This window comes from Hemicordylus capensis, chromosome 1 (genome assembly GCF_027244095.1).
Source record: "Hemicordylus capensis ecotype Gifberg chromosome 1, rHemCap1.1.pri, whole genome shotgun sequence".
NCBI classification, from domain to species: Eukaryota; Metazoa; Chordata; class Lepidosauria; order Squamata; family Cordylidae; genus Hemicordylus; species Hemicordylus capensis.
This window is the reverse complement of record NC_069657.1, coordinates 408,525,657-408,551,097: the sequence shown is the minus strand read 5'-3', so window position 1 is coordinate 408,551,097 and position 25,441 is coordinate 408,525,657. Positions and strand designations below refer to the sequence as shown.

Here is a 25,441-nt window from a genome sequence, read left to right as displayed (position 1 = left end):
CTATGTGATATCAGAGTTAAAACTTTAAGGGCCTTTCAATTTACTTACACAACATTGTCAGTTGTGGGGACTCAAAATATTTCTGCCAGCTATTTGGATTTGGTCAAGAACACTATTCTTTTGTCATTGATTTAAATGTTATAGTTTTGAAGAACATGAAAATACAATGTACCCCGTACCACCTTCAACCATGGCTATCTTGTCTATTAAGATAATGAGGCGATTCACACGAGCAGCAGGAACCGGGCTAAGGGAGCCCAGCCCAGTTTCTGCTGCTCGTGCGCAGTGACGAGAGCTGTGTGGCTCCTGGAGGCAAGCCCGCCTTCAGTCCCTCCCCCTTAGACGAGGTTAAGCGCTCACTCCCTTCACCCTGGTTTGTTGTTGGTTTTTTGTTTGTGTGTCTGCCAGGAGGGAGGAACCCAGAAATGCACCGTGCACTCATGCAGGAGCACCTGAGTGAAGCTGCCGCTCTTCTGGGTGGGTGATCCGCCCGCCCAGCAACGGGCCAGTGATTGGGTCCAACCCACTCTCCCCGCAAACCCCCTCATGGCTCTTCACACTAATTGTGTGAAGAGCCTCAATGTGTGTTTGTGTGGGATGTGGTTGCCCAAGCAGCTTGGATTTCTTTTGGTTAGATCCTGTATCTTCATTGGTAACCAGTGAAACAAGCCCTGTTAACTGGGCAAAGACATGCCTTTTAAAATGGTGAGACTCTTATGCTGCAGGGAGAGAGCAACTGGCCCTATTCCATTCAGCTTAGCATCCTCCTATCCAGAAGCGGCTGGGGGGGTGGCTAGAGGCAACGTTCACCACAAATTAAGAGGTGCTTATCTCTGCTCTGGCTGCAGCTGCAAACTACTCTAAGCAGCAGCACGCTGCCTGCATTCCCTGTGGTGGTGGATCAGCTTCGCCACTCACCTGGCTTCTGTGGAGCCCATCCCCACCAGTGGCCAGGTGAGTGGCAGAGCCGATCCGCCGGTGCAGGGAGTGCCGGGCAGTGTGCTGCTGCTCGGAGTAGTTCGCAGCAGCAGCAGGAGTGGAGGTAAGCACCTCTTAATTTGTGCTTAAAGGTGCCTCTCGCTGCCCACCCAGCGGTGCCTGCATTGGCCCCTCTGATTGACTCTTGCTGTCTCCCTTGTATTTAGACTGAGAGTCATCCATTGTAAGATTTTGATATCATCCTTTAGATGAAAGCCCATTAAGTTATAGGATTGCTGCATCCAGTCAGTGATCTCCAGTGTGTCATTGAGTCCATGAATTATTGCCATGTCTTTCCTAAAATAATCACGTACCCAAGGAAAACATATGCAGGGATTACCTCTGTGTCTGCCAATGGACAGAGAAGAATTGTCAGGCAAAAGCAAATAACCACGTGGGGTCTGCATACAAAACCAATACTGATTAACTTGATACAACTGGCTATATTGAGCTGTATAAACCGTGAAAGTAGTGGGGGGGGGAATGTTCTGGATAGATTTCTCGCATGCTGTAGCAAATGAACCAGCCATGCTAAAAACTGCAGTTTGGCAAATGGAAAACATGAGTTGTATTACTGTAGTCCAGTCATATAGAGCTTTTGGCAGCATATAACGTGCGGAGGGATTCAAAGGCAATCCTAAATGTGAGACTACATACACTGTGGCCTTTTTGAAAACCTTCTCATGCTTAACATAAACTGTTAGTATCTTGTCCTTAGCATCCTAGTGGGTAGAATGTACCTGAGCTGCGGAGAGCAAATGCAAATTAGGTTCAAAAATATACTTCCGTTTTAACATAGTAGCCAATTCTGAATGCAAAGTGTGAACAAGACCCACCTCTATTATTTGTGTACCAAACGTGAACACACTGAAGCTATTCACACGCGCATGCAAAACTGGCCTAAGAGAGCCCAGCCTGGTTCTGCACGCGCATGGGAACCACTGGGATTGGGCCCGATTCTGGCGACACCTGTGAAGCCTCCCTCTAAAACGGGGTTAGGAGAGTGAGCACTCTCCCAACCCTTTAAAAAAAAAAAAAAGGTCTGGCAGCCACAGCACTTGTGCAGTGCGTGCAAGTGTGGTGTATGTGGTGCACCATGTACTCGTGTGGTGCATTATGGTATTTCTGGTGGCCAGGACAACACACCCCAGCCCTCAGCCCTCCCCGCTGCCTAGGCACACGGGGAATCCTCTGGGTGCGTGGGGAGTGTGCCAGCACAGGAGGAGTGGTCGTCTGCGGGGAAGGTAAGTCTAATCCACCTTCTCCGCAGCCTGCTCTGGAGCCCTTCTCACCGGTCGTGAGAAAGGACTCACTATTTTGTAATTTTGTGCACTGAATTGCAATGGAGAGATGAAGCCCCACATTACTGACCACATTTAAGGTCTTGTAAAGTACACCCTGTTCTGTGTGCACCCAAGATGGCAAAAGCTGAGCCTAATTTGGAACTTTGGAACGCACTTCCCATGGGAATAAGAGTCTCCCCATCTCTAGTGGCTTTTAAAAGGGGTCTAAAGACTTATCTTTTTACCTTTTTAACTTTTTAACTTTTAGCTTTTTAGCTTTTTAGCTTTTTAACTTTTTAACTTTTTAATTTTTTAAACTTTTGATTATTATTATTTGTTTTAAATTGTTTTTAGTATTTGTTTGTTGTGAACCGCCCTGAGACCTTGGGTTAGGGCGGTATAAAAAAGTGCTAAATAAATAAATAAATAAATAAATAAATAAATAATAAATTAACGTCTCCCATGGATACTGCTGAAGAAGCATTTGGCACCCCCTCAGGGGCACAGTTAATATGAACCCCCATGTAAGATAATTTGTTAGCAATTATTTCTACTGACAGAGCATTCAGTTCCACTCCCACAGTTCCCAAGCCCCCCAAGACATCCCCAAGGTCCCTTCTTTGCTTCGTCTTTTGGTCTTCAGTCTTCCGCGAGGTCGAGAACTTCAGATGTCATAAGAGAGAGATGATGATGAGATGTGTCTCATGCTGCCATCTCTGGGCTCTGGGCCACAGTCCAAACCACGAGCGGGGGTGCGGAGAGAAGCCAGAGATGCCTGCCGGAAGACAAGGAGAAGGGGCTGAAGGGGGGGGGGAGAGTCAAACTAGGGGCGCAGACACTATACACCCGGTCAGCTAGTCTTATTTATTTACTATTTCTCTATGTAAACCACTTTGAAAACTTTTGTTGAAAAGCGGTGTGTGTGTGTGTGTGTGTGTGTGAAAAATGATTTTATTTTATTTTGTAATTAAAAATAAAACTATTTTTAAAATGATTTTTAAAGGGTTTGTTTTTTTAAAGGTCAGAAGCCAACAACCCTCCCGACAACTGCATTTATGTGTGAATGAGCTATTGCACTACTTGGCTCTGGATCAGATCAAATGTTAACATGGCACTAAGAATAACCTTTGGAATGCCTGTGTTTTGAATAGGCCTTTAGAGCTGGTGCAGATGTTACGGCAGACAGCTTGCCTGGGAAAATAACTGCTCTAATGAGGGGATATACTTGTGTGAGCAGTGCAACATGAGAGGATAAAACTCAAGGAAGATCACTGTTTCTCCCTGTATGGTTGGAAAAAGCTGCCTATTTGCATGAGCATTTATTTGTGTGGGTAAGCCTGCTCAAATAGCATCTGCACCTATCAATGGCTACTAGTTTGGTGGCTATAGACAACCTCCAGCCTCAGAGGCAATATGCCTCTGAATACCAGTTGCAGGGGAGCAACAGTAGGAGAGAGGGCATGCCCTCACCTCTTGCCTGTAGGCTTCTCAGAGGCATCTGTTGGGTCACTGTGTGAAACAGGATGCTGGATTAGATAGGCCTTGGGCCTGATCCAGCAGGGTTGTTCTTATGTTCATATGTAGTTAGGTGTTGTATTTTGCATTTCACTAACCTTTACCTTTCTTCAAAAGTACAGTGTGTTGGCCAATTGGTACCTATTTTATTTTTATTTAAAACACTTTACCCTGCTTTTCTGGCCCTTACAAGACAAACAGAACCTATAAAACTAGCAAGGACAGTAACTTATTCTTTCTTTTTCACTGATTATCTTTTTTTCTCAAGGAAATTATCACCTTTTTGGAATAGCTATTTGCTTATGAAACCGGTAATGGGGAACACTTTAAGGAACAGGATGGAGCCACCATTGTGCGAATGGGTTCAAAGAACCCAGGCCACCAATGGAAAAGGCCACCGAAAGCCCCCATGCACATGATGTCATGTGCAAAGGGGGCGTGACCCGGGCTCGGGATAGCCCGAACAAGCTCTCTTCCATCCATTTCAGGCTGCACTTGCTGCCTGGCAGCATTTATTTCTCTTTCTCTCCCTTGCTGGAGGGAGAGAAAGGGAAAGAAAGGCTGTCAGGCAGCAAATGCTGCCTGAAATGGATGGGAGAAGAGCCTGCTTTGGGCTCTCCGGAGCCTGGGCATGGGTGGCAGAGAGCCCACCTGGGGCTCTCCAGAGCCAGAGCCCCGTATGCATCACTAGAGGGGCCACACAGACTGCCATTTGACTGGCTCCACACCTGTTAAGGATGGATCTTTGATCCTCTGCTTGCTTGAGGATTATTGAATTGCCTGCAGGGAAAACACCTGAGCATCTTATCCCCCGCTCCCATTACAGAACTGTGATGGAATAAATTGCATCTGCTAAAATTCTCCCTTTCTCCATGCTTATTAAAGGAGTAGGAGCTCAAACAAAATGGTTTTCTTGAAACTTTATAACTTGTCAGAGCTTAAAAATGAATGTTGATCTCCAAATTTTGATGAAAATTGAGTGCTTCTATCCATTCAGGGACACAGGCACAATCCAGAACAATGCATAATCTTAGACTGTTTTCCTGCATTTTTAAATCAGTGGTTTCCCTGGCAACCAGTTCTGGCTTCAGTTTTAAATACTGAATTTCAAATATAGAATATGAATTCTCAAATAAGTTTTGGTTTTTTAACTGTTTTTATTTCAAATAAGAAATCTAAATATAGATTAATACCAACAAGTGGGGCCTGCAACGAAATGTTGCTGTTTATCCCCCAACCCCTAAAAGTATCCCCCCACCCCCCACACACTATTCAGCAAGCTTGGAACTGGAACCTTGTAGTGATGTTCAGACCTCACAGGGGGAAGGGAAGTTCAGAAATAGGGATACTTTCATCCTTTCAAATACTGAATGTCCATTGTATGTTTAACACTCTAATATCAATATAATAACCTGTCAACTGAACTGTTTCAGGAAGAGTAATTTTATGCTATGTTTTTGCACACAAGAACTGCACTAAGTACCTCAGCATGTTGTTTCTAGTGATAGGCTGGTGATAGCAAGATTTATAGATTTCTAATGATAGCAAGCAGATCTGGGACAGACTCAAGCTTGCTTTCATGAATATGTGAATATTCCTTCAGGAAGCCCTGATGCTTGAAGTGGCAGGCAGAAGATGCTTACTTGGTAATAGATTTGCTTGCTGCTAGCTGTTTCAGTTTGCTGTTCTGAAGCAACCACATGGCTTGCCTGTGGATTTATTTGCAAGCAAGCGCACCAGCTCAGCTGTGTGATAAGCTTCTTTGTTTAGACACTGGAGGAATTTTATTGGTATAGCATATTTAACACGAGATGCTGATTGCTTGCAAAGTTTGGAAATTGACCCTTTTTTATGAATATCATATGAAATGGGGTTAGAACTGCATACCCCTGCTAACTTGGCAAAGAGGCATCTTTTAATGTGGTAATTCTCTTTATTTAGCAGGGGGAGAGTAACTGGCCCTATCCACCCCCAGCACAGTACCTCCAGTGACTGTTGCTGATGTCTATCTTATGTTTCTTTTTAGATTGTGAGCCCTTTGGGGACAGGGGTCCATCTTATTTATTTATTATTTCTCTGTGTAAACCACCCTGAGCCAATTTTGGAAGGGCAGTATAGAAATCAAATAAATGAAGGAAGGAAGGAAGGTAGGTAGGTTGATACTAGAATGTCCTGGGCCATATTTTAGATCAGTTATCATTATTTTTCAAGCAGGGGCCACTTTGGTAAAAATCCTTCAATGTGAGAACTAGGGATGTGCATGAAACAGAAGTTGTGTTCCATTCTGACCTCGGAACAGAACACAAGATCTGCGAAATGTTCCATTGGAACAACCCTGTTCAATCAGAACGTTCTGAACGCCATTTGTGTGGTGATGCTGACCACAGAAATGGCTGCCATTCATGCATAGAAGCTAGAAGGGAGCAATTTTGGGGTCCAAAATGATGCTCGGAACATAAATGTTCGGAACTCAGAACGGGGTCATACTGTTCTGAGCTTGGAACAGGCCCTTCATTTGAAGGGCGTTATGTTCCACGCTCAGAACACTAAGAAGAACCTGGTTCACAGTCAGAATGTTTTGATCGTGAACCATTCTGCGCATCCCTAGTGAGAACCATTTTTCACTGGTTGACCTCCACATCGTACTCTGCTTTTCTCAGTGCTGGGAGGGCCCTTTAAGACAAAGCCCTCACTTTAGAGTTATACTGGGAAAACAGTGGGAAGCGCTATGCTTCCCAGCACTCTTTGCATGCCATCTAATATGGTGCAGAGACTCAAGAGGACTCTGTTTCCCTTAAAGGAACCGCCTCCCACACACACACACACACTTGCTGGGCAGCATGGTGAGAAGTGTCATCTCCACATGGAGCTTGAGGAACTGTGCAGCATATTCAGCTTTGGCCAAAGCTTCACACAGGTCCAACAAACAATTAGTCAGGGAGCTGTACTTAGGGTTGTTGGGGGCTGCCACTTGCCCCCAGGCCTTACAATGAACAACAATGTTCTAGATAAGTCTTGGGGACAAAGGCTTATATCCTTAGAAAGTTGTGACTGTCATTGAAATCAACATAATTTAGGTTCATCATTGCTATTGTCCCATTCATGTCAATGGTGCATAGTCATGACTAACTTCCTTGGTGTACAGTCTTTTTACATGCCAGAGTGTGGGCTTGAAGTGAGGAAAGGAAACTCAGACTGTTCTGTGTAAAACAAAAGCAGCAATACCTTGAGCAAATAGCAGTCATTGGGAAACAGACCATATAACTCAGACTGTGCAGAATGTTATAGAATTGATCTCTCAGGAAAGCAGCTGTGGCATTTACTTATAAATAATCATGCTTAGCCCTTAGTTGATGTCTCAGAAATCTTAAAACAAACCAAGAGAATGATGGGACAACTGAATTTAGTATCATTTCTCTGACCAGTTATAAATGTGTAGAAGTAATTCTACAAAAAGCAGTGAAATAATGTTTAAGATATTTATAGATGCCCCAGAGCTTAGGTTTTTACATATTTCTTTAGTTTTATTTCCCTTCCATTTTTATGTATGTCCACTCTCTCTTTTCCATTGGCTAATAGCCTTAAATGGAAGAGAGTTATACTGCACAAATGTCGGGCTGTTATTAAAACTGGGATTATTGTGTTTGCTACTCAAAGCCTGACCATACAGCTAAGAATCCTGCTGGATAGGTACTGAAACAATGGATCTCTCCAGATGGTGATATGTACCATCTTTTTTTGCTGATTCCCATGAGCAATGTTGATGGAGATTCAGATTACGTACTGCACCTCCCAGAGGGCTAATCGGCTACAATTAACCGTCCAGTTGGTGAAAAAGTAATTTCCCCCCAATACTACTTTCCCTCTAACATACATGTGCAGTGCAGAATTTTGCTCAAGGATGAAAAGGTGTGGACAGTCATAGTGTAACCTGTGGAGGAATGGTTACCTGTGTAAGTGGTGACCATACAGGAGGATTTCCTCTCAAGTGAGGATGCTCCCTCACTTCTGCACTGGAGTGCACTTTTCTTCTGCTTCTTATCTTGTGCAGTCAGTTCCTCCCACCATGCCAGTTGATAAATATTATGATATTTTGCCCCTTTTAATGTCTGTTGCTGTGCTTCTGCAATAGCGATCTTATTTTGCCTTTAGAGAGAGATGTTCTCCCCCCCCCGCCCCACCCTTAGGCACAATTGTGTCTGTTTTCCTCCAAATGGTTGATGATTTTGTTCAGGATACAATGTTGAAAAATACTAGGAGTCAGTTTGTCAAAGGAGTGTGTGTGTTTGCAACATTGTTTCCCTCTCTCTGAGATCAGGAAGATAATAAGCCTCTTCACATGATCACACCAACCCGAGTTAGAGGCAGGCAAACCCGGGCTGGACTTTTGTGTGAACCAGCACCCAACCCCCTAGCCCTGGCTGCCCCAGATGGAGTAGCTCTGAGCCTGTCCTTTGATCCTACCAGGTTAGTATGCCAGAGGAGTCGAAGAGCCCAGGCTTACTGCTCATGCGTCCTTTCCTGTCAAAATCTGCCACTTGAGTGGTGCCCCTCCCCCTCTTCTGGCCGGGAACCACAGAGTCCTGTGGCTAGAGTGGACATCTGGGATGGGTTTTGTTGCCCTGCTGGGCAATCTCAGTGCTTCCAAAGCAGAAGCATCCCCAGCAGGAGCTGCCTGACAATGTGATGTCACTGGTGCTGGCCATGCCCACCCACACAGTCCTTGCCATCCATTCCTTGACAGCATAAGGAGCCAGGCAGGGAGCACATGCGACGGGAAGGTACAGCAATCTCTGCCACAGGTCAGTCCCCACTGACTCTGGGAGGAACTGCAATGGGGGGGGGGCATAAACCAGGTGGGCCGAATGCACCCATGATGTAATACATGGGCCAGCCAGCACAGCAAGCCAAGTGCCCTGCTGCACCCGTGCCCCACTGCATTAAAGTCTCAGCACTCTGCAGAGCAGATGCCCCGCAAGTCGCCAGTCCTCACCACGAGGAGATCCACCCACGCAGAGCTGTTGGGTGCAAGGCGGCAGTGTGTGGAGAGAATGTCATGGGGAGCGTGGCACGTCTCATCAGGGCACTTGCCATGCTGCAGGGAGGGAACCCAGGGGAGCACATGGGTGCCTGGCAGAAACTGAAGCACAGATCACCACCACCACCACCACCTGCACAGGGGCAGCAGTGCTTTTCCAGTGGCAGAGCTGGCTAGCCCATTCCCCCACCCCATGCAGAGACTGCAGGGGTGGCGGCGCATAAACTGGCAGTGGCCCAAACAGCCACCCAGCCCTGCATGGCCAGTGGAAAAGCACACCCTCCAACTCCCAGGAGCCGTCCATGATGCACCAGCATCGGCAGCCCCTGTTTACCGGCCGTCCCCAAACAGCAGTGTCCTGGTAAATTAGTGGGAGCGCCCCCCCTAATCAACCAATCCTGCCCTTTGGAATGCACAAGTATGATAACGCATCTGAGAAATAGTCACTTTCATTTCATTTACTCATTCATTTAACACACTTGTATACCGCCCAAAATGCAAGTCTCTGGGTGGCTTACAACAAAACAATAAAGACAATTAAAAAGGTTAGAACGTTACAGCAATTTAAAATTTAAAACGTTAAAACTATTAAAAATCAAACAGTATCTAATTAAAAGCCTGGGTGAACAAATGTGTCTTGACTGCCTTTTTAAAAGGTGTAAGAGATAGGGAGGCTCTTATTTCAGCAGGGGGCGCATTTCAAAGCCTTGGGGCAGCAATGAAAAAATCCCGTCCCTGAGTAGCCACCAGACAAGGGGGTGGCAACTGCCGACGAACCTCTCCTGGGTGCTTTCCAGGTTAGCCGCTCAACAGCAGCAAAATGCTTCCGTTCAGGCAAATTGCATTTGAAATGTAAACAGCAGGCGGAGCAGCCTCGTGGAAACTTACAACCCCAAAGAACAGCAACCTTTTGATACATGACATCATAGCATTATATCACAGCAATTAAATTAGAAACAAGGCATTGGAAATCTGAAGGGCACCCTGCTGTCAGCGTAGGGACTGTGGTGTCACAACACAGGAAGTGTGGAAGCACACTTCAGAGATCAGCTGTGACTCCGTTGCAGGGTGCAATCTGGAAAGCGCCGATTATCTCAATGGGCAGTGTGGTTCATAGCGAAGAAGACATTCTCTTAAATACCCAGGGCCAAAGCTGTTTAGGGCTTTATAGGTTATAACCAAGACCTTGTATTTTGCCCAGAAACCTATCGGCAACCAGTATAGATCTTTTAAGGTAGGAGTGATATGGTCGCTCCGAGATGACCCAGAGACCAACCTGGCTGCCACATTCTGGACCAACTGCAGTTTACATACCAAGGCAGCCCCACATAGAGCGCATTGCAGTAGTCAAGTCTGGAGGTAACCAGCAGATGTACTACTGTTCTGAGGTCATTTATCTCAAGAAACGTATCAGCCAGAGCTTATAAAAGGCACCTCTTGCCACTGCCTCAACCTGGGACACCAGGGAGAGATGTTTGTGTCCAGAAGCACCCCGAGGCTGCGTACCTGTTGCCATTTCTTAGATCCTAGGAGCCACATGCCATGAGAAAGACTGACCCATTAGCCAACAGACAGAGCCCTGTTCAACCCACCCCATCATCCCTTCTCCAAGGTGGCTGCGGAAGCATCTCGAGGCTGGCACCCATGGTCAGCAGCATGAGAAAGGCAGCAGAATGGCAGGCTCGCCAAAGTCTCAGGGAGCCCACTGGCCCAGAGATCACCACCACCAAGAGGGAAAGGGTGAAATCAAGGACAGATGAAGAGACAGATGGTTAACCTCCTGAGTATGGACAATGTCCAAACTGTGTTCCATTGGAAGTACTAAAAGCACAAGGGTGTTTGACTGCATCTCCCAGGAGATGACACAAAGGCGGCATGACCGTACCACCTTGTGGAGCTGTGAGAGGCTGCATTCCCTGAAGAGAAATTTCAAGGGGGTGGAGGCATGCAACAATCTGTTGGGGGTTGAGCCCCAAATGATGGTTGCCTATGACTGCCTGGTGGAAGTCCTACACGACAGGCATGAGGTCACACCTGGGCACACAGCCAGGAGTGGGGTCATCAGAGGAGGAGAAACAGAAGCAGATGCATCCTAGCCTGCCTCCAAGGCAATCTGTGCACAGCAGGGGCCAACAACCACCACCAATATTTATATACCACTTTTCAACAAAAGTTTCCAAAGCAGTTTACATAGAGAATTAATAAATACATACATAGATAAGATGGATCCCTTTCCCCAAAGGGCTCACAACCTAAAAAGAAACATAAGATAGACACCAGCAACAGTCCTGTGCTGGGGGTGGATAGGGCCAGTTACTCTCCCCCTGCTAAATAAAGAGAATCACCACATTAAAAATGGCATCCGATGCCATCCCAGGAGATGTTTACCCTGCCCTCACCACATGTTCCCTGCTCCCTGAGAGTGACAAGAATCCTCCAAAATCCCCACCAGTCTCGCCAGCATGGGCCAGCTGCTGCTTCCAGGGATGCACAGAGCAGCTCCCTCCCCTCACTGGATGTAGGTGGGTGAGCTCAGCTGGACAGAAGGGGCCGGGCATGATGGGTCACTGCAACATACACAGCCGCTTGAACCAGCACCCCCAATCCCTAGGGGCGCTGACCCTTGGCAACTACACCCTTGTGCTGCTATTAAATCTTATTATCGGATCCATGTACAAGGCTATGTGTCTGGAAGGTAAATTCCTGGAGAATTCTTGCATTAAAGGAAGAGCCTCCAATTGTTTGTTCTTCCCCCACTCCTTGCCAACTTCAGTACAGGGTTGCTTTTCATGACCTCAGTAGCTCCCACCCACTCCATTTCTCTGCAGTGCTTCTAAACCGCTTTTCTAACTTCAAGAGACTTTAGAAGAAAGTGGGAGTTGGAAATAAAGGCAGCAGTGAGAAAGAAGCAGGGGGTGGGGCCTTGTGATCTTGTACAGTACAAGAAAGCAGCTTGATTTGAGATTGCAGAAGGTCTTTAAAAATGGCTGGGAAGGCATACTTTCTCAGTGATTTTAAGCTCAAACTTAGTTGCCTTTGTAACAGGGCTGATGGTGGCTGGAACCCTTCTTCCTTCAAGTGATGCTTGAATTCCATGCTCTAGCACTGCCTGCCACTCTAGAACATCTCCATTGTAACAAATGCAGCCCCCCCATCCATCCATCCATCCATCCATCCATCTATCTATCTAGCTATCTAGCTAAACTAGTAGATAGAGTCGTCCTCATTTGATTTGCAGAAATGGGTCCTCTTAATTCAATGTCCCGGCAAAAACAGTAATATTTTCAAATTTCCTAAATAGAGTGCTCCTTTTTTAAAAAGCAGCAATAAGAAACCAAAGCTATACATGAATTAGCCCATGTTATCAACCTAGCTGATCTAGAAAGATAGATTCATGGTATCAGAATTTGTGGGATTGTGTGGGTTGATCTGTGGAAACTGATGGTGTGGATGCAGTTATTGCAGCTACAAATCCCGGACGTCAAGGAGTCATGGCATCTGGAAATGTACCCGAAACCGTGATCCCTAGACTAGGATATTCAGAGGCAGAGTTAATAGAACATTTATTTGTTCCAGACAGCCCATTTTTTCTGTTACTTTTAAAGGGGATAAAGAGAAGCCCATTTATCTCCCAATCTACAATGTCCATCGCTAAGTCCAGTAATTATATCTAATGTGCATTGTCTGGTTCCTAAATTTGGGGGCTGTTTTCCACATCCAAAGAAAATTTGTCAAGGCCTAGCTTACCATGTTGCAGATGGCTGAGGTTGATGGCTTTTGGGTTCCTTCCAGCCTTACGATCCTGTGAATAACACTCTCTATTTTTCACTTGCTTTTTCATAGTGTTAAAATGCCTGCAGAACACTTTCAAAACTTGTTGATTCATTATGTATGTGTGCCTTTGAAAACAAAAGTGGGGGGAAATTCTGAGAAGATGCTTGCTGATTACCTTAATTATTTTTTGTAACATTCTTGTTTCTTTTGACATGCATGAATCCCAAAAAATAAAAGTCATTGAAAAGGTGTAATGGATTTCTCCACAACAGATTATAATGAGTAAGGATGGGTGAATCGTTCCCATTCAGACTTGGAGCTAGGCCTTTGACAAATCCCATTCAGACTTGGAACTTTGCTCCTAAAAAAAAAAAATTACCCCCCTTAACTTGGAAAATAATTCATCTTTTTCTAACCCAGTTCAAAGTCTGTTGCAAATGCTGTTGTGCCCCCAGTGATCTAGTTGAGAACAGAAGTGGGTTCCCTCCCACAACCCTTTTTAAATATCCCTTCCCTTCACCTACCTACCTCCCCTCCAGCTCTTTTCCTCCTCTCAGCAATAGCAGCATTAAAGAGAGCAGCATTAAATTAATGGCTCTAGCAGCATTAAAGAGAAAATGAAGAGCCATCTCTTCCCACCACCACCCCACCCACAATGCCTGGCTGACGGTGATGTCAGTAGCTCTGGTAGAACTAAAATTCCCAGTGTTCCTTGTGTTTGGCACATTACAGAGGTGAGGAGAGAGAGGCTGCCGCAGCAAAAGCAACAAGAGCGGAAGAAATTTTGAATCCTAATGCCTATCTTGTACCAGAGGGAGCATTATAATTATGCGAAATTGGACTTCCATGCAGTAGTTGGGAAAAGGTTGGCAGCATTGCATTTAGCTACTAGCAGTTTAGTCAAGTCACTGAGGTGCCAGTACAAGAATGGGCTGTGGAAGAAGAGGATAGCGGCATTTTCCTGATTCTATTAACCCCGAGCAGTTTGGCTCAGTCCTTTGTATTTGGCTCAATCGCTTGTATCACCACCAGATAGGAGAGCGGTCTGGTAAGAGAGAAGCAGATTCCAGGCAAAATCTGGGTCATTAAGGGAAATTAGGGAACCATTTAGGCCAGGAAACAACTAAGGAACTGGGCTTAGGAGCCATCAGGAGAGACGGGATAGAGGTCCAGTTGGGAGGCCATCTGGTCCCCTGACCTTGCAGTCTCCCAGAATGGGCCTCCTTCTGAGGTCGTGGCCTTGAGCTATCTCTGGTGGTATTAACTCTCCAGGAAAATTTTCACAGGGGGCTTTTGAAGCCCTTTAACTTGAATCTCCTCCTGAATGGAGGGGGTGCGTTCACATATTGGCCAGATTTACGCTGAAGTCCCTGCGAGTTATTGGGGAGCTGTTCACACACAATTTCGATTTTTCACTGTGCATTAGAGTGTACCCTGATATATATCTGGGGTAACAAAAATCCGCTATTTTGTCGGGTTTGCGGGGGACAACTTCGGGTTTGCAGTAAAGCCTCCCTGTAAACTCACAGTGAAGCCTGATGTGTTAAAGGTCCCTGGGGAGGAGAGCTAGTCATGCAGCATCAAGCATGAATTGTCCACTTTGCTACACAGACCCTTCCCTAGGATGGGTGACTACCTGTGAGCACAGTCAGCTGTAAGATATCCCCCTTTGGGAATGGAGCCTACAATCCTATGACACCAGTCTCGGTGGTGGTGGTGGTGGTGGTGGTTGTCATTGTCTTTTAGCACAGATAATGGCTTTTTAAAGGGGTACATTGGAAACTTCAAGTCTGCAATGTGCAAGGCCATTGTGAGGCTTGCGGGGTGGGGGAATGTCCTAATGAGAGACTACAGTTCCATAGCTCCTGTATGGCTGTTCTGATTTATTCCGAGAATATTTTTTTAATGTTCTTCCTTTCCACAGGAACCTTCGTGTCTGCCTTCACAGTGCTGTGTGGAGCCCGGACTGATCTCCCAGATAGGCATATTTGCTGTGTATTCTGGTTGAACATTGCAGCAGCTCTGATTCAGATCCTCACCGCAATTGTGATGGTTGGCTGGATCATGAGTATATTTTGGGGGATGGACATGGTCATTCTTGCCAGTAAGTATTGGGTTTTTTCCTTGTTACTGGGATGCTGCTAAATCCACTTGGAGGGAACCCACATTTTATGGATGACACTGATGAGCTGGAAGTGAAGGTGGAGAGGGGTCTGGAATAAGAGTCCTATGAGGAACCATTAAAAGAGGGGTGTATATTCAGCCTAGAGAAGAGAAGTCTAAGGGGAAACAGGATGGCCATCTTCAGTATCTGAAAGGCTGTTCCCATAGGAGTAGTCTTGCTATCCATTGCTCCTGAGGGCAGGATTAGAACCATTATTGTTATTGTTATTATGGTTATTATTTATTCAGTTTCTATACCACCCTTCCAAAAATGGCTGAGGGCTATTTACACAGAGAAATAATAAATAAATAAGATGGATCCCTGTCCCCAAAGGGCTCACAGTCTAAAAGAAACGTAAGATAGACACCAGCAACAGTCACTGGAGGTCTTGTTCTGGGAGTGAATAGGGCCAGTTACTCTTCTCCTGCTAAATAAAGAGAATCACTACATTAAAAGGTGCCTCTTTGCAAAGTTAGCAAGGGTAATAGACTGTCATTACAAGACAGCTGGTTCAAATCAAATCAAATCCTTTATTACAGTCACAGACCTGTACAAGTGTAATACATATACACAGAAACCCAACAGAGCAAACCATAAAAGTTGCAATATAACATTAACAAGTTAAAGCTCAAAACAGAGCAGCTAAATTGAATTCATAACAAGCTCCTGGCAAATTTGGCTGGCTATCAAGCAAAACCTAGCCACATGATAAGATATTAGATCCTTCTGGTCAGCTAGAAGATAATCAAGATAAAAAGAGTCTGTACGACCTGGACAACAACTTATAGAAGGAGTTATGTATCTGTGCCGTGGATCTCGATAAAATTTACAATAAAGGAGCACATGAGCCGTAGTTCAATATCTCCTGAATTACAGTGGCAGAAATGTTCTTTGTAAGGGATTTTTTGATAGGCAGCTGATTCAGACTAGACATTGGGAGGAACTTCCTAATTCTTAAGCTATTCCGCAGTGGAACAGTCTGCCTCATGCAGCAGTGGGCTCTTCTCCACTGAAAGTTTTTTAGACAGTGGCTGAACAGCCATCTGTCCAGCGATGCTGTCGCAGTATCCTGCACTGAGCAGGGGGTTGGAGTAGAAGGCCTCCACGGTCCCTTCCAGCTGTAAGATTCAGTGACTCTTAAGTAGGTTCCACTTCCGCTGAGTTGCTCTTGGGCTACCACAATTTATTCTCTTGTCATGTGCTTCGTGGGTAGCATCAGGTGCATTCCAGATTACACGCTACAACCATGTCATTATGTATCCGTTAAGTGTGCTTCCGTAATGCCTGTGTTTTGACATTGCAGTCCCTGCACTGTCAGCAAGGTGCCGTTCACATTTCCTTCTTTCAGGTTTTATCTTTGCGTTACAGTACTACAACGTTGTTGTTGTTTTTTAAAAAAGCTGCGTTTACCTGTTGCAGGAAGGTTCGGGCAAGCTAGAAAAGACTGCTCCCCCTGCTGGTGGCTTTGCACAATACCTTTATTTACAGTTTCAAGACAATCTTACCATGCTGAAGTAAACTACCACTGAATAGTGTGTAATCTGGAAAGCGCCCTGATGTTTGCTTCTTGGTTTGCTTCTTGGTTTGCTTCTTGGCCCCTTCTACTATTGCTTTATTTTGATCATGGACACTTGCAGTTTTTCTCACCCTGCTCCTCCTCTCAGTCTGATGCAGCATCAGGATTCGCTTTTGCTGTGGAGCACTGTCCCTGTTAGATGACTTCCCCCTCCATATTAATTGTGTTTTAATAGTTTTAATTGTGTTTTAATAGTTTTAATGTTTTCAATTTTAATCGTTGAAATGTTTTAATCTTTTTATTGGTTGTTTTTATTGTTTTGTTGTAAACCGCCCAGAGAACTTGTGTTTTGAGCGGTATACAAATGTGTTAAATAAAATAAGTAAATAAATAAAATAAAATAAAATAAAATAAAATATATTGTCTGGCACCTTTAGCTGTAAATTACCAAGACCATTTTATATGGAGGGATATATGGAGGGATAAAATATGGAGGGATAAAAATATGGAGGGATAAAATGGTGGCGGGAGGAGAGGTAAGCACCTAGTAATTTACAGTTAAAGGTGCCTCCCACCACCCACCCCACCCTGCCCCCTGGCTGCTGCTGCTGTGAATGTATTCCTGTGTGATCAGATCACAGGGTACCAGCTTCATGGTTCTTTGGAGCAAAGTTCTGAATCTCATTTCAGCTGGTTCTCAGGGCCACTTCCCCTATCATCTGGGTTAGCTACGAACTGGTGTCTCGATTGCTGGAGTACCCAGAATATAGTCCCTCTGCCCCTTTATTTCCAAGTCCACTATTTCATGATAATAACATCATTAAACAGCAACCAAACTTAAATTGGAGCTTCTCTGCATTTTAGTAATGACAAATGCAATTCTTCCCAAGCCCTGAATTCCTTCCCTGTGACTGAGTAATAGGCAAATTAGGGCAGACAGCAATTAACACAGGCTGTCTTAATGACATTTTCCAGTTTTGAACATGTGGGAGCTCACAGAAAGAAAAATCTTTAGTGCTCGTCAGATGGTCAGAGCACACAGATGACCAAACCAGTGTACAACCAAACCCTAAAAACAATAAAACTTCATTTCTGAATGTGCAACTGCTAATGTCTGAAAGTGTTTTTGGTGAACACAGAGTTTGGGATCATAACAAGTTTGAAGTTTCAAGCTAGAGAAGTTTGTGCTTTAAGGTCTGCAATTCTGTAGTATAGCAGCAGCACTTCACAGAACGTGTAGTTTTTCCTGCTTCAATTCAGACAGAACCAAACCACAGTTGGGTGTTATCAGGGGTGCTTCTGCAGTCTTCCACACTTCCTCCACCACTTCCTGCTTTTTTCACTAACAATTTTTTTCTTGCCCAAACTGGCAAACTGCCTTCAAACCCAGGTGCGGAGCCAGACCACCAGCGGCCCGTGTCCAGCTGCAGTGGCGGCCTCGCTCACCCCACTCCCGCGTTTGTCGTTAGATGCAGGGGGCGTGGTCTGGCTCCCAAACGCAGCCGTGCAGCTCCGCTTGGGAATTAGAGTCCGGCCGGTGCTGAGTTCACAGCGCAACCAGGAGCAAGGCAGGAAAGAGCTGCCCCTGGCCATACCGCAAATGCAGCGCCGGCCGTTTAACTTCCAAAGGGGCTGCACGGCCCCATTCGAGAGCTAGATTGGGGCTGGCACTACGTTCGCAGCACAGCCAGGAACGGCTCTTCCCTGCCTTAAAGGCAGGGAAGAGCTGCTCTGGGCTGTGCCACCAATGCAGCGGCCATTTAACTCCTGAACGGAGGCAGCACGGCTGCCGCTCAGGAGCTAAACCAGCACGCCCTGACATCAGGCGTGTCGGGGCTACAAGGTGCAGCCCCTGATTGGCGGCGGCCCGGGTGCTTTGAACCCATTCGCCCAATGGTGGCTCTGCCCGTATTCAAACTATGAAGTGGTAACCAAGAAGAGGAGAAGGGAATCCACCTGAGAAAGGAACTTCTTCCGGCATGGTGCCTTTCCATGCCATTTGGCTAATGTGTATATATGAAGAAAGGACAAGTTGAAATCTATATCTCCTTCTTTTGCAAATGTCACTTGCTTGGGCATGGAAGGGAGACCACACACTTCACCACACCTGTGCACATCTTACTAGAGCAGTATGAGATTGGATCATTGTAGGCAAGGAGCTCCCATGTTGCTGCAGTGACATGGACCAGCCCACCTAGGTGTTCATATGCTAGAAGCTTTATCTGTATTTTTGCAGACCTGTCCTTTTGTTTGTTTGTTTAAAGGCAAGCAAGCTCCCCAAATGACATGATGCCCATGGAGTTCTGCAAATTTTCAGTGTTGGGTGTAGTAAGTGCAAGCCTCTTCCAGCTTGCCCCTTAAGCAACTTGGGCTTTTTAAGCATTTAAGCCCAAACGGCTAAGGCATGGCTCACCTCTTCCCTGCTGGTCTACCCTTGTAGAAGACTATACGCCCCATGATCCCTGGCAGAAAATGACACTCCACACATCCTTTTCAGCTAATAGGAAGCCTTTTGAGGCTTCTCCTGAGTGGAAGCAAACCCTCCTGCTCACTGTTCCTCTAAAGCATGCACACATGCGTGCACTCACAAGTTTTCTGATGTCCACTCAGTTAATTTTAGATCCTGCTCAGGTTGAATCACGAAGGCCCCACTCTGAATGCATGTTTGCACACACTGCCTTGATGCTGATGCCCAGAACCAAACTCATTCTGCACAGAGATGAAAAGAATTAGAGGGATCCCTGCTCCCGCTTCCCCAAAGTAATGCTTTTGCTTTTGTTTTGCTTGAGAAAAGTAGGTGGGGATTGGCAGGATGGGCTGAGTAGCTATAGGTGCAGGGTGAGAGAGCCCCATTTCAGGACTAGCTGGAAGGAGACTAGACCTGACTCAAAATGGAGTTTTCAAGCTGGATACCTTTGCTTGATAAACTCAAGCTTCCCCTCACACTGAAGACTCACACCAACATTAGCTGGGTGTTAATGAGTGGCAGGATACTGACGCTCAAGGATTCCTTAGCAAGGAGTGATTAGAAGTTAATTTGCAATAATTGTTGCCCATGTCACTCCAAGATTAATTGTAAGCCTCTGAGCCTGCCAGCAATTACAGCTACTTAATCTTCCTCACTGCAGGGAGCTTCTGAAAGTCTTGGTTCAGGCTTCTTCCCCTTGGCTGTTGGGGAGGATTTTTAAGACTTAAGTCCTATCTGCAACTTCACCCCTCCTTTTCACTTGGAGTCAAGACATCCCTAACCTAGGGGTTGAAAACCTGCAAGTCAGCACCTTGAAGTCTCTTCTGAATAAATTTAAGGCTTGGTGTAGCTCATGGAGTAGATGTCCTGTAAATGCTGCATCTGGAGCACCACCATCGTACATCTGGCTGTGGCTATCTCCTAGGGGTGTGCACAAAACCACCCAGTTTGAGTTCGAACTGAACCCAAACCACACCAGGTCTATTTAGTTTTGGCCTATTTAGTTTTGGCTCTCTTCAATCCCCCCCCCCCACCCAGTTTGGTTTGGTTTGGTTAGGAGGGGGTTTGTCAAACAATTGTGAATTTTTTTTTCTTTTTAACTTACCCCCTCCAAGGGGCTTCTCCAAGGTGATGGTGGGGTATGCGGAGGTTCCCCCTCCCCCCCACCAGCCTTCCTTTTTGTAATAATCACCCAGCTCGGGCATCTTCGGCCCTTTCTGGGCCTGTTCCCCAGTGCGGTGGCCATTTTGGAGGCCACCGTGCCTGCGCAGAGAGACCCTGCGTGCGGGTGGGTGGGTGGGGTGTTCAGTCCAGGGTTGAGCTGAACTGGGGGTGGTTCTGCTCAATCCTGAACCTTTGAACCAAACTTGTTCAATATCAAACCATTTCAGATTCAAACCTGTTTGCACACCCCTACTATGCCCCCCTACACCGCCACATAACCAGTGTGGGTGGAATTTGGCACTTAATCACTTATATCAGCTAGCACAATTCCACCCATGATTACATCATGGGGCTTGGATTGCCATGGGATTCTGCCTGTCCTCTTCCTCTGTGCCTTTTCTTTGTCTCTTGCTTATCTTGTGCATATGTACAGCTGCATAGTTTGGTGCTGCTTCACAAGTTGGATTGTAGCAAAGCTCCCATCTCCTGTCTATGGAGTAAATACACTCCTCCCACAGTGGTAGGTATAGGTAGGTACCTACGGCAGGCTGACATTCTGGCACTTTGAGCCTGATTCTATGCAACATTACTTGAAAGTAAGTGTCCTGACTAACCCAACTAAGAGACTAACTCCCAAGTAAATGTACATAGGGACAAGACCTTAAAAGGGCACTGTGTTCTGCCTCTGCTTTCCCCTAATTTAGATTTACTTCTCTTAACTAAAATATATATGAGATTTGCTGGTAGCTAAAATTCAGTTCCACACCCTCGCACTTGTGCTCCAAACTTGAAGAAGATTTAAGTTAAAAGTTAGAAGGAAATGTATTTGTTTTCAGAAAGCAAATATTCCTGCAGTTTAAGAATCTGTAAGGAAAAATCCTTGGCTGCAAGTGGTAGAACATCATTTAACTGCAGAGTTGTTTACTTAGCACCCTACTTACTATTTTTCCTGTATGTGCTTTGAATGCTCCTGATAGTTATATTATTCCTTTTCTCTCTTTTTTATGTTTCTTTTGCCTCTTCTAAATGATCAACAAAGTTTCACAAGGTATGTTTTGATTCCTTTTTCTCAGATCATTAATTTTCATAAGATAAAAAGCCTGGCATTGCTTTTTCAAGCAAAATTTAATCAGAGATCACACACACAATGGGGGATCACACACACCTGAGTGCACACACATGCACACACACACACTCCCCCATTGTGTGTGTGTGTCCATGTGTGTGCACTCAGGTTAGAATGATCTGCATGCCTTTGTTTCTGATTTAGACTTAATTTTGCCTTTAAAATCTTCCTTCTGCACCCTTTTAATGAAATGCAGGCCCCTCTTTGCTATCTTCCCTCCCAGTTAATAATCTTATGTGCTTGTGTGCTAGAAGAAGCACTTCAAAAAATAAGTCTCTGAGAACCAAATGCTTGATTACCTAAGGTTATCTGAGGTCTTAAATGTTTGTGTCCACTCCAGATCAGGGTTTTTTGCATTGGAAAACTACTTCATATGCCCAGAAAGCCTCTTCTGGTGTTACATAACATGGGTTTCTAAGCAGTCTTGAGAGCATGTGCACATTCCCCATCTTGTAGATGACAGCTGGATATCCTGACTAACAGAACGTGTGTGTAAGGAGAGTCTACAGAGATGTGCCGGGAGCCCTTGCACAACTTCTGCAGTCCTATACACGCACTGTTGCACCAGAGGGCTAATACTTTTGAGTGCTGCTTGTGCACCTCTTGCCTGTGGGTTTCTGGGCGGGGGGGGGGCATCTGGTGTGGGCCACTGTGTGAAACAGGATGCTGGACTGGATGGATCTTGGGACTGATCTAGCAGGGCTGTTCTTGTGTGTTTATGTGCTTAGGAAGTGCTCTGTCAGATCAGACACATGACCCTCAGCTACGTGTTTATGATCTTGCAGGGTGCTTCTGGAACATGAGAAGCGCTCAGATGTAGTGGCCCTCAGGTGCATACTACAGTGCACAGGCAGGAGGAATGGGGAAATTGGGTAAGGGCTCCTAAGACCCTCCTTGCATGCAGGCGTTGTTAGGATGTTGTCCAATGATTTCATCATCAATACTTCTATCCCATTTCATAGCTGCCAGGGTGCACCCAGCCGTACTGCAAGTAAAATCTGGACAATTATTTGCCAGCATCCATTCCAGTTTGTGCTCGTTTGACCAGTTGGTGCTATCCCTCAACATGGGATAAAGAAATTTAGACCCAACCTTTTCAATGATGGGACACATCAACAAATCTTCTGTAGTCTTATTCCCACAAATAGCTTTCTGGAGACAGAATTAGTTTTCTGGAGACAAAATTATGGGCAGGAACTGGCAGGTATCAAGATCATGGTTTCCAGATATTCCATGGAATAATTTAAATGGGTTATCATTTATGGTATATAGGTGCTTGTGGGAATACTCCAAAAGTCATTTGAGAGTACCAAAAACGTTACCAAAAATCTGATCCAAATGTGCAACCAAGCCTATCAATATCTTGGCTTACTTTCATACCATATTCCAAATAACAGTATGCATACCCACTAGAACAGGGGTTCTTAAACAGATGTTGTTGAACTACAGCTCCTGTCATCCTCAGCCACAGTGGTCAAACTTGACATAATGATAGGAGCTGTAGTCTCAGAATATCTGGGGTCTCAGATTTGAGAATCCCTGAACTGGGATGCATACTGTAGCTTTGGCTGCTAACTGCCATATTAAGAATATTTATATACCACTCTTTGACAAACAGGTTCTCAGAGTTGACATAGCAAAAGGAATGAGAAGATGGTTCCCTGTGTCAAAATGGCTACAGTCTTTTCAAAAAGTGGTAGTGGTGGGAGAGGCACCAGAAAGGAACAGCCATTGGAGGAATGCTATGTTGGGCTGAATAGGGCAGCTGCTTCCCCACCCTCTGCTTAAACATGGCAATCGCCACTTTAAAAGGAGTCTGCTCAGATAGCAGAGGCCAATCTTTGAGAAATGATAGATAGACAGATAGACATATAGACAGATAAGATGTGAAAATGTCTAGATATTCACTTCCCTTTCATTCTTATTGAGTTTGTATTGATTCAACTATTTTCCTGGTTACTGGTAACACAAATAAAGCCAATCTTTTCTTCTTTAAGCTTCTTAAACTCTGCATGTTGACCAGCCAGGTTGGACTATCCAGGTAACACGAGAGGAGTTTGCAAGTCCTCTGAGACTTGTCTCCTTCCAGCATTAGCTGAACACACTTAAATATAGAAATAAAATAGGCCACACTGCCCCCAAACATGCACACATTTTTTTTGCAGTGGCAAAGCTGCTGTGTGCTTTTATTTGTTTGTTTTCACTAAAACTCCCAATAAAACGTACCAAGAAGGCAAATTCCTCCCAGTGCATAAGGGGGTGATGCATTATGGGGTGAAGCGGCTTCAAAAGTGGGATGCTTAAATGCCCTGCTTTGGGAGTTTGCTGACACCCTTATGCACCAGGAGGGATGCATGCTTCCCAGTGCATTATGGGGTGACCCAGCATGGCACACTGGTTTGGAAACGCTGTTTTAGAATATGAACTGAACACTGGCAGTCAAAACTGTAACACTTGGTGCTAATGGGCTACAGCATATAAACAAGATGGCGTAAAATTCATTCATTCATTCAATTTCTACACCGCCTTTCCAAAAATGGCTCAGGGATGCTATGTTTGTTTGCATCAAGTCTACAACAACAAAGTTTTGCATAAACTTGCTTATTTTGCATACTTTGTCCTGCTTTAATTTGGCCCAGGAAAGGGCAAAGAGGTACCCCTACCTATTATTACTTGAAATCCTCAGTGTCCACCCTAGTCTCTGACTTTTGATATTTCACTAGTGCTGTCTGCACCTGCACATAGGAAGCCTCTTGATACCAAGTCAGACCACTGGTCCATCTAGCTCAGTATTGTCTATAAAGACTGGCAGCGGCTTCTCCAGAGAGGGAACTTGGAACTTCTGCATGCAAGCATGCAGGTGCTCTTCCCAGAGTGGCCCCGTCTTCTAAGGATAATGTCTTACAGGCCATTCCCAAATTTACTTTGCTTCACCAGGGCACTTTCCAGACTAGCTGCTCATCAGCAGCAAAATGCCTCTGTTTGGGCAAGTTGCATTCAAAATGTAAACCGAGGGAGCTGTCTCACAGCAACCTGAAAAAACAGCAACCTTTTCACGCCAAATATACGATGTCCTAGCTTTATTTTGCAACAATTAAATTTGAAACAAGGCATTGGCAATGTGAACGGCACCCTACTGTCGCGTAGGGACTGCGGTGTTACGATGCAGGAAGTGTGGAAGCACACTTCTGAGATATGTCCTGACCCTGTTGTAGGGTCTAGTCTGGAAAACGCCCAGGGGAATGGTGGGTGTGCATTTGCACATCAGGGGATTTATCTCGAAGTCCCTGAGAGGCGCACTCCATGCACAATTCAGGTTTTCCCCTGTGCATTGGAGCTTAGCCTGAATTGTTCCACTTTTCCACTTTTTACAGTGGCTTTTTGGGATACCTCAAAGTACCCTGACATTTCTTCTGAGATGTGTGGAGGGGCCATATTGGTAGAGTGCCTTTTCTTAAAGCCTCACTTTTTTCATTTTTTAAAAAATTAACATTTGCTTGGTGATCTTGTAGAACATCATTCTATGCACCTACATAGTACATTTTGTTTTCCCTTTTTAATAAAACTTCTCTCCCCCCACCTTGCTTTGAAATGACTCCTCACTCTGATTCCCAATGGTACTTTATGATGAACATAAGAACATAATTAGGCTTTTCTAAAAACCTCACATTTATCTTTTTTTTAAAAAGCTTGGTGATCTTGTGGAACATCATATACCCCCCATGGTGCATTTTGGAATTTGGTGCATTTGAAAAAAATTGGAAGGAACCGACAGAAACCTTAATAAAGCAGCTCTATGTGAACAGCCCCCAGGCTTCTTTGAATCATTTTTGTGGCTAATATATTACCTCATAATTCATTATACTTTACCCCACTTAATTCTGCTGTTAAACCAGCTGTCTGGGAAAGGCCAGTGTTCGCATATGTAGTCTCCCATTCAAATCCAAACCAGGGTGGACTATGCTTAGCAAATGGGACAATTCATGCTTGCTACCTTGGACCTGTATCTAGTAAGGATATGCATGAATCGGTTCAGCACTCCTTTTGTGGAGCACCCAACCAGTTTGGAAGTCCAGTGTTCAAGCCAGTTCAGAGGCGGGGGGGCTTTAATAGGCAAGGAGGGTGCTCTTACCTGCCCTGCTGCTTTCCTACCGTGGTCATGGTCCCCAAAACTGCTGGCGCAGGGCATACCTCCTTGCAGCCCCGGTCAGAGTTGTACCAGAAGTGGCCGAAACGCACGTGCACGGCGCGAACATGTGTTGGCCACTTCCAGTATAACGCTGACCGGGGCTGCAAGGAGGTATGCTGCAGCCCCATGCCAGGGGTTTTGAGGACAGCACTGGCAGAGGGGAAGTTGCAGAGCAGGTAAGGGCACCCTCCCTGCCCCTTAAAGCCATCCCTCCTCCCAAGAGTGCA

General features: G+C 45.3%; 1 protein-coding gene across 4 annotated transcripts in view; it reads left to right on the top strand.

Annotated features, from left to right (window-relative positions):
• STUM (stum, mechanosensory transduction mediator homolog) overlaps positions 1–25,441 on the top strand; it is a 109,106-nt gene that overhangs the window by 63,268 nt on the left and 20,397 nt on the right. The window contains exons 2-3 of one of the 4 annotated variants that reach the window (XM_053307167.1): positions 14,513–14,692; positions 20,929–20,947. In XM_053307167.1, coding sequence (XP_053163142.1) covers positions 14,513–14,692; positions 20,929–20,947 — 199 coding nt within the window. Of the gene's footprint in view, positions 1–14,512; positions 14,695–20,907; positions 20,948–25,441 lie in introns of all 4 variants that reach the window. The other 3 variants (XM_053307190.1, XM_053307187.1, XM_053307178.1) reach the window with 3 other exon arrangements.